The sequence below is a fragment of the Homalodisca vitripennis genome, chromosome 3 (assembly GCF_021130785.1).
Source record: "Homalodisca vitripennis isolate AUS2020 chromosome 3, UT_GWSS_2.1, whole genome shotgun sequence".
In the NCBI taxonomy this organism is placed as follows: Eukaryota; Metazoa; Arthropoda; class Insecta; order Hemiptera; family Cicadellidae; genus Homalodisca; species Homalodisca vitripennis.
The window spans coordinates 129,733,665-129,747,398 of record NC_060209.1 but is presented as its reverse complement, the minus strand read 5'-3'; the positions used below and the strand labels follow the sequence as shown (position 1 = coordinate 129,747,398).

The following is a 13,734-nucleotide window of genomic DNA, read 5'->3' as shown; positions in this document are numbered from 1 at the left end:
TTCATTAATACACGTGTATCTGATGGTATATTGTCTAAATAATTGGTAAGAAAGATAATTAATCATCTGTAATGCATTATAGTACATACATTTCTGTCTTTGAATTACGATTTTAATGGATTCACAGGTAAAGTTTTGAGAGCTAATACATTACTAAACCTGTCGTTAACCCAGCAGGGATCACTTCTGGCTGGTTTATATCTTCCAGTTGAACCTACCACTGGTCACAGTAAACACCGATGTGTCACTTAAATCTGGGTAATCCTATGGATGTCCAGGAGCGGCGCATCACTAACTGTAAATGTCGAGATTCTGAGGTGCAAGGGCAATTCGATAGGTCTGGTCTATTGCGGGAGATGACTGTTGGGAGTTTGGTAGGGTTCATTCCCTAACTATCAGAGGTTTTTGCTAGCCTCAACAAGGGTGTGCCTTGCCTGCTTAGACTGAAGAGGCTGGTTCAGAGCTGGCCTCCCCTTTTTCTGGGGGGAACATGACTAAGATTAGTGCCCTTATTCTTCCTTATGGATCTCGATAGGAGGCGGCCCCTATCCTTACACATCCTGAATATCCTGTCAATCCGGAAGCATCGCTACGGTTCTTACAGGACTAAGTGCAATTTATAAGCTTCTTGTCCTAAGAGAACAAAAACAAAAAAAAAAAAAAAATATAAATGTATATATAAAAAACTTGTGGTTAACTAATTGGGCAAATTGTAGACATAAAAAACGAATACAATATTTTGCAAACAAGAAAACTGACTTACAACAAAACATAATAAACTTTATGTATATTAGGCTATTTGTCAGAAGTGTAAATTTTAAGTTTATACCTATCTAGTGTGTTAAATGCAAAATATTTACAATTTACGTTTGACAAATAAATGAGTGTAATGAAGCTATGTACATATATAGTGCAGTCTAATGTTTATAATGAGCAACTTATGTCTGGCTCTTGTGTAGTGTGTGATGTGTAGTTAAAATGTAGCTTACCTTGAGGATCTCAGTTACAACGCACCCCTGTCATTCGTTGTAGAATATGACAATAGCTTTTGGGTATTCCTTTAACATATTCACATTGTATGACAGTTTTGAGTAAAGCCATACAAAATAGTGTGGCATCTAAATTACTTCTCTATACCTGTATAATTACTGGCTCTTACTGTAAATCACTAAATAAACATCTCTTGAAAAATCAGGCCTAAACATTCATCTACTGCCAAACTTGAATGACAATTAACGTGTATTTGGAACCCTATATTTGAATTTTCTCACTATTTCATTAACAAGTCTCCTTAAATTTGTAGAATGATCCAGAAGGGTGTCGTAATCTTCTGTGGGTAATAGTATTCAGCATTTCAAACAAAATAATAAAATAAAATTAATTTTTTGAAGTGATTCGTCAGAGTTTGATTTAAACTTATGATGATACCATACAAAAGTGTGAAATCAAACTATTGTTAAATATCATGCAAAAAATCCGTTTATAAGGTTTATTTACATTTGATGAAAAGAGAATTAAAGCTGATAACACGGCGGCATTCGTGAATAAAACTTCTTTTGTATCTTGAATACAAAATGAGTATTTACATCCATTCTACTTATTTGAAAAGCAAACTGTAGTACATACTCATATAAATACGTTGTGTAATATAGTGTTATCTTTATTAGAGGTTCAGGAGGGTTTTAGATAAAAAGTTGAATTTAAAAAAATAACTGTTTAAAAACACATATGAGTATTTCTATAAATAATTATACACGGTATTCAGCATTTCAAACAAAATAATAAAATAAAATTAATTTTTTGAAGTGATTCGTCAGAGTTTGATTTAAACTTATGATGATACCATACAAAAGTGTGAAATCAAACTATTGTTAAATATCATGCAAAAAATCCGTTTATAAGGTTTATTTACATTTGATGAAAAGAGAATTAAAGCTGATAACACGGCGGCATTCGTGAATAAAACTTCTTTTGTATCTTGAATACAAAATGAGTATTTACATCCATTCTACTTATTTGAAAAGCAAACTGTAGTACATGCTCATATAAATACGTTGTGTAATATAGTGTTATCTTTATTAGAGGTTCAGGAGGGCTTTAGATAAAAAGTTGAATTTAAAAAAATAACTTTAAAAACACATACTATGAGTATTTCTATAAATAATTATACACGGTGGCCATGACCTAATGTTAGAATCTTTTGTGGGTTATAATACAACATAAATGTGACTCAGGTACTGAAATTAAAAGTTTTTATTACTCGCATATACCCAGAGAAAATTTATTTCAGTTTTCTAATAAAAACATAAACATTTCGTCAAAATTGTAAAATTACTTAAAAATTTCTACTCATTTCTTAAAGTTTATTACTGCGATTGTATCCTACATAAAATTTTGAGTAAATATGGATAACCTTTAATAGGTCTGAATGTTCAGAAATATTAATTAAACCGAGTTAAACTGGCAAGTTCTAATTTTTTCAAACAATTAAAAGATAAATAAAAGCTGACATGAACACTTATTTATAAAAATTTGAAATTTTGATCATATGTTTTACGTGATTGAAACTCACATAATTGTACTTAAATGATAAAAAAATAAAACAATTTATTCTATTTTCTGAAAGCTTAGTGTTTGAGGCAGTCTCTATGAAATTTGCTAGGCTCTAGAATGTTTTATAAAAATGTTAATGTCAGTTTTTCTTAAAGTTTTCCTGAGTACATGAATGAATTGAAATATTATGGGATTTATCGTCCTACAGTAGGGTAACCCATTCTACAAGTTTGGAAAAAGTAAGTAAAAATTCCTATACATTATTATTCCCTCCATTTTGTTTTTCTAAAATAGCGTCTGTAGTTGAGTCGCGTTATTGTTGACTAGCCAAATGTGAGTGTTTATCAGGCTTTTACTGTGCCAATAATTTGCAACTCATTAAATTGATGAACTGTTTTGGAACCTTCATATTTTACGGTCAAGCTGTAATCGGTTGTTTTTTTACTTATATACATTTTTTGTATTTCAAGTAGTTTGATTTGACTGTATACATCATGGCTTGGATGGATTTGTCAATTAATTAGTGTTATTTTGATGTAATGTTTGCTCAATACGCTATGTAAGGAATATATGTGTACTCCTATTTACAAGTTTAGTTTACAAGCAGGGTATGACTAAAATTACTTGCAGTTCTATATAGTTTGAAAAAAAGAAACAGAAATTCCCAATACTATTTCCACAGTTTTAGCCTATATCTTTAGACATTTATTTATAGTGATAAGCCCTTAGTAATTAAAATTATGGGTGCACAGTACAAGGTAAGTTAAAGATCAATTTAAAATCAAATTCAACTAACCGATTAACTGTTACTTATTACTTGCTTAATTACTGTTTCACTGATAATAAAGATAAAAAGTTCGTCCTTGGTATCAAAACTTTCCTTGATAAAAAATTAAATTCACAATTTGGAAGGATAAAGTCTCACATGTATAATTGAGTATTATACGGTAGCAAAATGATCAAGTTATGCACATGAGGCTAAGTGGGATCAAGGGAGGTTGGACTAAGCTGATTATACCGATAAGCTGCCAGGTCAGCCGCTATGTTGGCTTTTACTGTAACTACAATAATCATCTTGAGCTGACCACCATTGTAATGAGGCCCCCTGAGTGTGGACGTGACAATTAAGCCTGTGATTACTCGTTATTAGGATTACATTTTCATGGTTAATTTTAATAAGAATACAAATTTATAGGTTTTTTATAGGTTTGATTTTTATTTCTAAAATACGATTATTTTGCTATGCTTCTCTTTGCATGGTTCTACAGAACGTATCGCGTAGCAGGTTTCTCTGATGTTGCATGCAAATTTTCAAATCTGTACCTCATTCATTCTTCAGATCTCCTGCAGACAGACAGACAGACAATCATACATAAATCAATTCTTGTACATCACATCGATAGGCAAAACAAATTGTGCGTAACTACTGAGTTCGAGATTTTTAATTACGCCCAGCTGAATCTCGTGCATGGACTTAAACAATTAAAGTAACAATTCAAACAACATAAAACTCATTCCTGTCTATATATAATGTAAACTTCATGCAAAATTTCAAATATATAGGTAAATTTGTTCTCGAGATATCGTGCGGAAGACACACATAAATGAACTTTTTTCAGGTTCCCGTGAGACAAGCTTCGCTGATGTACAGCCAATAATGCTTGATATATTTTAATTATCTATGTACCATAGCTTCAACTACATTACCAGCCAATCTAAATTTATTTGTTTGTTTAAAGTTTGTTGTTGAAAATGGGAGGTTTGAAAGGATAACATTATTTCGGACATTTACCATTGTTATAGGTCATAAAAGGTATAACACAACTTTTCGAGGATTGAGAGAGTGTTTACAATCCTCTTCGTCAGGTGGGAGAGTATCCCACTGTAGCCTGTACTAGTGTGATGTGTGATTGTTATCCACGCACTTCTGATTTGTGCTCGGGACTTGCATCCTATGCAGTGACAACGCCTGGACTCCATGCAGCTTTTGGGAATGTTTGAACCATTTTCTTTCACTTATCTACTTCCTTCTGTTCGTTCTTTTTATTAATACCTCTCCTACCTGACGAAATGGATAGATTGCAATCCTCGAAACGCTGTATTATACATTTTATAACCTATAACGATGGCAAATGTATGGCAAGTGTATTTTAATTTGTATTTCTAAAGTGTGCATTTGTTTAGGGAATAAATGTTGATTTGATTTGAAATGTCCGAAATCCTGTTATTCTTTCTTTCTTTGAATTTACAAATAAAGCTCGCGCCAGTTTTGAAAAATTAAATTCAAACCCACAATGTTACTTCGAACGAACCTTTCAGGTTCAGTTTATTCTTGTATCTTAATACGCGAGACCTTATTTTCTCTTGAATGTGAAAGCTTGGTGGCATGGATCTATATGTAAATTAACTACATATTTTTGTTTAATAGGGTTATTTTTACTTGAACTTTCAGGTTTTTAATTAAAACTTTTATTTTCTCTATAATAATTGGTTATTACAAAATATACTCCCTGGACTTTAATCATAATTATGGAGTTGCGTGGAAATACACCAATTTCCACTCATTTAGTGCTCTAAAACCCATAGTATTTACATTAAATAATGGGACTATTAATATCAACCTGTATTTGTAAGGTCTTCTTGACCATGTAGTAATATATTTCTGAACAAAGTAATCCTACAGATACAAAGCTGGGACTATGGCTTGTTTTCGTATTTGAAATTTAAAAATATTACAAACTTCAAGTTAAAAAAAAATTATTTCAGTTTTGAAATATATTTATTTTATAAATTTTTATTGTCTGAGCCTATAGTTCTCTTACTTGTCTCACCATTTGCTTATATAGTTTTAATTATAAATCCTTCTATATGACTGTTTTCATTGAAACGGTACTTTGAAATTTGACCCTTCAGCTATCGTGCCATTAATTTCAAACCTTAGCCTTTGTCCTTGTACAAATAACGCTTTCATTTACGAGTTTCCAGCCTCTAAAACTTGGATATTCTTGGCAAATAGATCTTTCTCGATTACATATATTTGGCTTTTCAGGCCCTTAATGCTTTACATTAACAAAAAACATCTCAGCTTGAAGCTTCAGAAATCTATATTTCTCAAATAGATAACTAAGATCTTTAGGCCCTTAGGTAAGCAACTTTTCGGCTGAACTCGAGATTTTGTTTATTACTATGATATCCACCACCTTTATTGTGTCCTATTATAAGTTCCAATCTCTTCGCTAATTTTCATACTTTATTTAATTTCTTTGACTAAAATATTTGACTTCGGTTAATAATCTGTTTATGTAAATGGCTATCTGTATTACTTACACCTAGACAGCCAATATTATTTAAACCAGGCGTACACTTTTAATGGTCTTTTTAGTTAAATACAATGTACAAACAAATATACAACACACAAACACACACACACACACACACACACACACACACACACACACACACACACACACACACACACTTTTTGTAGGCTGCAGATATATATAAACACACACATAAATAACTGCAGATAGATCATCTAGATATTTAACAAACCACCTTCTTACCGTACTGAATACAATATCATGCCTAACAGTACCATACAAAGGATACTCTTAAAAATACTTAAAAAGATTATGATTTGCTTTTAATATTTATGAAATGTCGTAATATACAGTTTTTTAATCTTTGAGGAATAAAAGTATGGAATATAGATTATTTAGAAGTTTTAATTTTGACTAGAACAAGAGTCTTTCATTTTGTCTGACAACTGTAAACTATTCTTGAGGCAAATTAATACCTGTCCTGGAGTCAACACTTCGTTTTCCCCACAGCCCCTTCAGGTTATTCCAAGCAGGGTCTCGTTTGCCCCAGGATCCTGCAACACCAAGAAAAAGCTTTAGACAACCAATGTAAGGGAAATTGTTACATTTAAAAGTACACTCAGAAACAATCGGCACGCCCGTAGAAAACAATAGTGGATGCATTACCGGGGTATTGTTCCTTACGAACAACCACCGAATTAATTTTACATACATCTTATAGAGTCACAGCATATTTTGGAAAATACCTATTATAAAAATCTCATGCCTCTTCTTTTATCCTGGGTCGCCAAGAGTGTGATATAAATAAACCGCTCCTATGTATGGCATTAATTTAATCCCTTCTCTTATTACGAATTGTATTTCGGCGATGATGAGAAAAAGTTAGTTTTCGTTAGTGGAGACGTCGCTTCGCGTCGCCTCGGTTACACTCAGTTGTGTCAATTAATTAACATTTACACGAGGTCAAAAACTGACTTTTATTTTAACAGGTTATGTTTAACTTTGCTGCCAAAAAATTATAACTTTCGCTTAAAAAATGTTACAAAGATGAACGTTTTATAGATATTTGTTATAAATGGGATCTACAAACCAAATGACAATATTATCATCTCTTATCTATTTATAACGAGCAGTTTAATAAGTGTGATTGAAACCATGGGTAACATTTTGGCAAACACTTAATCAATGTTACAAATCAATGCTTTAAAATGTTTGAACAGAAATGTTAATAAAGATGCAATGCAATTAAGCCATATTGTTAAAAAAATCAATTAACCTGTTAATAGTAAAAGTAAAATGACACACAGGTGTCCGAAACAAGTTAAAATACTATTGAAGAAATGTCGTGCAACATAAAAATACCTCACTTGCAAAAAATGAAAGGAACTGCACAACATTTATAAAATTAGCTATATAATATTAGTTCGTGTAGTTTTATATACTCCTATATCTCCAATGAGCTAAAAGAGCTGGCTATAGACATTCGGCTGATTGCAAAGATCAGCTGGTCGCTTCTTGTCTTTGATTGGTCGGAGATCACGCTAAGTCCTGAACACATTAGACGATACCCCTCTAGGCTAGATTGAGTAGCATGACGTAGCGCCACTCCCCTTGGACCGAGCATTCGGTCATTCACATTTTGAGTTTCGTAATGTCTACAAAGGCCGGTCTCTTCTCGAGGTGTGTGGCTTTTTGTCATCCTCGAAACCGTTAACATCTTTCTACTACTTTTGTACCGCATTCTTATTTATCGATGTGAGTGTTTATAAAGCGATAACTGTTTATTTATGTGGGTACTCAAAATCTCAACTTTATTCTTCCGCTACGCTGCCAAGTCATCGTATTTAATCCAGTTTTGCTTATTTAATCCCGTTACTAGACATTGTGATGAATCTGTGACAACCCTCTCGTTTAGCAAACTCTGACCGCTAGATCGTATGAGCATCATAGTTTCCTGTTTTCTGCGATAAGCAGCCTGCTTGCAGTCTAGTTTTGTTTATTTATTTGTGTGCAGGACATAAAGTACTCTAGTCTGTCTGATCCTCTTTCACTCTACTGTTATAAATTCGCTTATGTAATCCTATCAAGGAAAGTTTAAAGGATATCGAATACATGCACAGAGCGTCAATATCCGTGATAAGTATAAATTCTTTAAGAAAACACCGTCGTGTTGTTTATTACAGTAGCAATGAGTTCCTATTTTAAAGAGAAAATCGGTTATACATGTAGATGTAGTTGTGGCAACATTAGTTTGGAATTTAAATAAAGGACATCAGAGTATATGAACTGGGAGTTGAACACGAATTTGACGCGTAATATTGATGAACGTCTTATATGTTAATATACTTTGAATGTCCAAAAGCTTTAGAATCTTCAACGAATGAACTCTGCTGTAGTAAGGACAGTGCAGTTAATTTGAATTTTAGTAAAATATTCAATAGTCTTTCAAGTAGTAATTTATGTAACTATAAATAATAACGCACAATGACGAAAAATCCGTAAAGCCTGATCAGAATCTAGCAAATTTAAGAATACTGAAAATTACTCGTATTATAAAAAGGTAAGTTAATGGCCTCCAGGAGATAGTACCGTAGAACATTAAAATACCTCTTGGGTTCAAAGGTATAATAAAGTATGTATATACCGTTCCAGTTAGTATGCTATGCTCATATCCAGAGAAGCATGTGAGGCGTGTATGTTGCTATAAGCAAGGGAATTAATGGTAGGAATTTCCGATAGATAGATGTAAGATGTCAGTGGACAGATCTATGTAGTTCAAAGCTCACATAATCATAATCCTATCAATTAGTCACCCACTGCAAGGATACATTGCCTTTGAGTAACATCAAGATTGCACACTGTACAGAATACCACACTCATTAGGTACCGCATACAATATAAAACACGGCCTTCCTTATACACAGGTTTTAGGAGGTCTGCCATTACAATTACTGTTCCAAATTCACCAATGTTTATTGTACATTTTAGTTTTAAAATATATTAAGGTAGAATATATAAAACGTCGAACTGGTGACCGTTCCTTGCAGATTGGAGAGTTAGTTCAGCTTATAGGCCAAACGGGTTCAACAATTTAACATTTAACGTTCGTGACGCCGACATAGACCATTATTGGCCCATGCAGTCTTTACAAGAAACCGGTTTACTCCATTGGTGTCAGATGGGAAGAATTTGTTACCTGACCTAATGGGCCACTAATGGCAAACGAAAAATTTATATTTATTGGTTGAATCATGACATAACCGTTATAAGCTCATCCGCATTAAGGCAATCTTCCACAACCACCTATTTCGTCTGATTCAAAAGCTGAAAACTCCGGCTCAATAAACAAGATGATCGTCAGGGTGAAGTATTTGGCCCTCTGGCTCCTATCCAAAGTCATTATTTTGGAGCTACGCAAACAAAATTGGTGTAATCTGGAAATAACATAAAGCAAAACAAAACCCACAGTAGATCTAATAAATGTCAGTCTTTATGTCCAAACGGTGACCGCTCGCTTCTAGTGCGTTTATTACAGTGCTTTATCTACACACAACTCATTCAATGTAATGAAATGTGAGTGAAACTTAAAAAAAAGAATAAGCCTTTAAGTATATATAGAGTATTCTGTGAAATTGTAATTGGGAATTGCTATTCTGTAGTAATTTCTAGCTATTATAGCTGATAAAATATTACCTCTAAAGCTTTGCCAATCCGCTGCAGCACGTTTGCCCCACGTTCCCCGCAGACCACTCCATGCTCTCTTGTCCTCATCGCTAGAGTCCTCGTCTTCAAAGTCCAAGTAAGAGTCCCGTTTGCCCCAGCCGCCCTGAAAAAGATCAGAAACTTACATATGCACAATGAAGGCAGGATTCCACTGGTATTAGTGTAATGCTTAACGTTAATATTCAGTAAAGTCTTATGGATGTTATAATGGAGAAGTAGGCATTTGAAATAGCCAAACCGAACCAATTTCGATGTTTTCTGGTTTCTGTCCTGTTAATAACCAGTTAAATAAAAAAAAAAATATAATCCAAGCGAAATAGAAGACGAGGGCAAACCAAATCTGTAGTATTGCTAAAAATATTTGATTACAACACGTTTTCAAAATGATTACCTAGTGTAGATATCCGAGAAACTATTTTTCGATGTTTCGGAAATCATTGACTTGTATAACATCCATTGGAAGTTATCCTGCTTTATCCATGGAACCTTCTTTGGTTTACTATCGTAGTCATAATCATAAAGGACACGGTCATAATTTTTATTTTCTCCTATTTTCTATAACAGCACCATAAGTGGAGAAATAACAGAAACCATAATAAGAGAAAGTACAGAAATATGAGAGGGAAAGGAACAGAGGGAAGACCGACGTAATAACCTGGTAAATTTTACCTCGCCCAATTTCCATACGTGGAAAGTGGGGATGGAATACAGAACGTAGGCGGTTTTTTGTGGCTTTAGTAAAAACGCAGCATAAATGGATCTTGTTCAACGTAATAGAGTTCATATGCGTGGCTCAGAGAAGTAGCAACTCCTCAATTGTCAGTGACATACATTTCATCGTCTATTTTTCAGATGATCGGCTTAGTTTATACGTCAAGCAAGGCCAAAACTACCCAAAGAATGTTTTGTTATATTTTATAAGGATTGGGAGATGTCATACCTAACATATCAACAATCTTCGACCTGTTATCTAACTTATCGTAGATACATTGAGCCGCATTTTTTGTGATCGTTGATGAAGGAAAATACAACATTTTGTCTAACTAAGAACACTTAAATGTAAAAAGAACTTAAATAAAGGATTTTGTAGAGTTAAAGGTTAAATTAGGAGAGTCATTATGCAGTCTGCTTTGTGAGAAAGTTTGTGTCTTGCATACGTAATTTGTTCGTTCATGAGGTACCCCACAAAGACTTTTTACGTAATGTATAAGACACTATTTCCTACAGTCAAATATAATTTTTGGTAGGCTATATTCTTGAATTTTTAATAGTGATTGGAATGCTAATTAAAATTGATAGTTACAAAAATTGTTTACGAATAATTTACTAGCAAATATAACATGTTGAATAGCTATGTAATGTTTGTAATGGTAATGCAGATTAAAAAGAATAATAATATACGTATCGCAATAAAAAACGTGTTTTGTAACAATTTATATTTTCAATAGATCAAATTGATTTATTTTGATGAATTAATAATTAAAACAAAATTGCTAAATAAACAGTTCACTCATTACAGTTCAAATTAATTTTTGTTTCTAATTTTTTATTTCAAAGAAGAGCAAAGAGGGAAGTGCGGTCACTTGGGAAGTCCCTGCTGGAAACATAATGGAAATGTCCGGCACAAGTTGTCGGACGCCTGTCAACGAAAATGGTCGGAGTTTGAATTATCCCTTTTTCTCTCTTTACCTTACAGTTACTTTTCTTCGTTACTTCAAGCAACTGTTTATCAGAATTAGCTCATTGAACAGATTTCTTTAGTTGAAAATTGTATAGCAAAACAATTATTTGGGGTATTAATAAAAAAATCTTGTATAACAAAGTCGTTTACCAAATCATGCTTGCTTTGATTTGTGAAATTAAATTTGAACACATATTTACAATTGACACTTTTCTTTCATAATTGGCGATGATACTAAATGTTCTTACTAGCAATAGTCCTCATATTGTCCATTTCTTATGTTTAGTAAAGTTTTCCTTAGTAATTTACCACTAAAATAAATTAAGTATAAAACATAAAAAAATATCAAGCATTAAGAAATTTAAAATTTGATTCAAACTTTGAAAAGGCCAAACTCTTGAAATAGTAGTGCCAGAGCACTTCACAGGTCAATGGTTCTGATGGTCACTACATTAACATATGTGACTATATGGGTAGGCTTGGGTAAAGTCCTTGGTTAGATATTTGTGATCGTATGGACATGAGTTGACATAGGTGAATATGGATGGATATACGTGGAAATGGGTGGTGTCTTGGACTCTTTGGTTAGAATTATATTCAGTTCGTTCCGTTCCATTCAACAAGAATACACGCCACAAGAGGGTCTTCTTCCAGCAATTGTATGGCAGAATTATTATTTGATAAAGCTAGGGCAGTTTAGTGACGCGCACATAGCAATACCATATTAAACATTTTGTTTGGAGTGATCCACTTTAATATTCTGTGATAGCATTTCTGTGATGTATTTCCATTTTCCATTTCCCGTTTGGTAGCCCGCAACCACAACGTCCAACGCGGAAAAACTTCAATACTAGATGCAGTATCTTCTCATATACTAATAATGATCTAAAACAGGTTAAATTTGTCTTGTTGAATCAATAAAACCGTTGCCTACATGTCTTACTACCGGATATGTCTTACTATTTTAAAAACTAGCAGTAAGGCTAAATTCCTCCGGTACAGGCCAAGCTTCCTCGACATAATGTACCTCTGCGGATATACACGCATAAATAAGAAATTATCGGGCCATCCCAATTTACTGGGTTCGTTATACTTGGCCAAACAACTGAGAATTATAAAAATAAGATCTGAATTTATCTATTAGTCCAGGACCCTAGAGCCGATTTGCAGTGTGTTCGCACACAACCTGATTTTTCTTGAAAGCCATATTTTCTAAGAAAGAAATTAATCGTCAGCCGCGCTAATTTTGGTGCAGATCAAAAAAGGGAAATTATGTATCAAAAGTTTTAACAATATAAATCGATATTTTTTTCTCAGATGACATTTTTCTTTGCTTGACACAATTAAAATCAACCGTCAAACACATAAATAAATGTTAAATCCACATCAGATAACCATATACGGATATTTAAAGTGACGACTTCAGTGGCCTTATCAGATGTCTTGTAATTAAATTTATCAAAATATTTATGTAAAAAATATGAATTTCAACATTGAGAAATAGCTATAAGTGTTCTTAGAATGATTTTTTTATGAACTCATGAACAGTCCAGTTCCTGAGAAGTCAGTGGAAAACGTAAAAACGAAATTTATTTAATGTTAATTGAAAGGGACAAAGCGACAAGGGATTTTCAACTAAACGTATTAAGAAAACAATTTTAAAATAATTACATAAATATTGCATTACAAGTCATGAGTATAAACAGAAGGTGAAATATATAAATCAATCTTATTTGGAAGTTTTAAATCTTCAAGCTATTGCTAGGCATAATAGAGGGCGAGTTTACAATTAGCTGGCGTAAATATGGTAGTAATGGAGACATTTTTATAAAAATAGTTGTTGAAATTTAATAATTAATATAAAACAAGAAAAAAATAGAACTGATAGGAAACAAATTTTGTTTAGATATTTAAATTCAAGAATGATCACTTTCGGATGCCTTCTAATAAAACTGAAATAAGTAATGCATAAAAAAATTGTGTTTCGGAGAAAGACAAACAAATGTATTATAGTACAATAATATCTGTAAAGTTTATAATTTAAATTTTAGTTTTCTGGATGGCTTTATATCTGGAGTATTAGATTTTTTTGTTGCATCTAGAGGAAACATTAATGAATTTTTTATTAAAAATATTAATTAATACAGTTAATTTAATTCAAGCTACTTTTTGAATTCGTTAATGTAAACTAAAATATTGCATTTAAAATATTTGAATAAAATGAGTTTTTATTTCACCTCAAATTTTTAATAAGGTATTTATTCAGCTTTTTTCTTAATACATGGAATCCTTAAAGAAATAAAATAAGTTTTACTGTAAAGATAAAATAACATAGGAAACAAATAAAAAAAACTAGAAATATAGACTCGTAAATGTTGAAAAAAATGTAAGAAAGATATGTATTAAAAAACTTTGCAGAATTGGAATATTTTTAAATTCACTTGCCCAATAGATAGT

General features: G+C 32.5%; 1 protein-coding gene across 3 annotated transcripts in view; it reads right to left on the bottom strand.

Moving 5' to 3' along the window:
• Positions 1–13,734, bottom strand: part of LOC124357501 (prothoracicostatic peptides-like) — a 235,031-nt gene that overhangs the window by 2,869 nt on the left and 218,428 nt on the right. For 2 of the 3 annotated variants that reach the window (XM_046809355.1, XM_046809356.1), the window contains 3 exons: positions 9,567–9,699; positions 6,350–6,427; positions 990–1,058 (listed from right to left, as the gene is read on the bottom strand). In XM_046809355.1, coding sequence (XP_046665311.1) covers positions 1,000–1,058; positions 6,350–6,427; positions 9,567–9,699 — 270 coding nt within the window. In that variant the 3' untranslated portion in view covers positions 990–999. The remainder of the gene's footprint in view (positions 1–989; positions 1,059–6,349; positions 6,428–9,566; positions 9,700–13,734) is intronic. The other variant, XM_046809357.1, reaches the window with a different exon arrangement.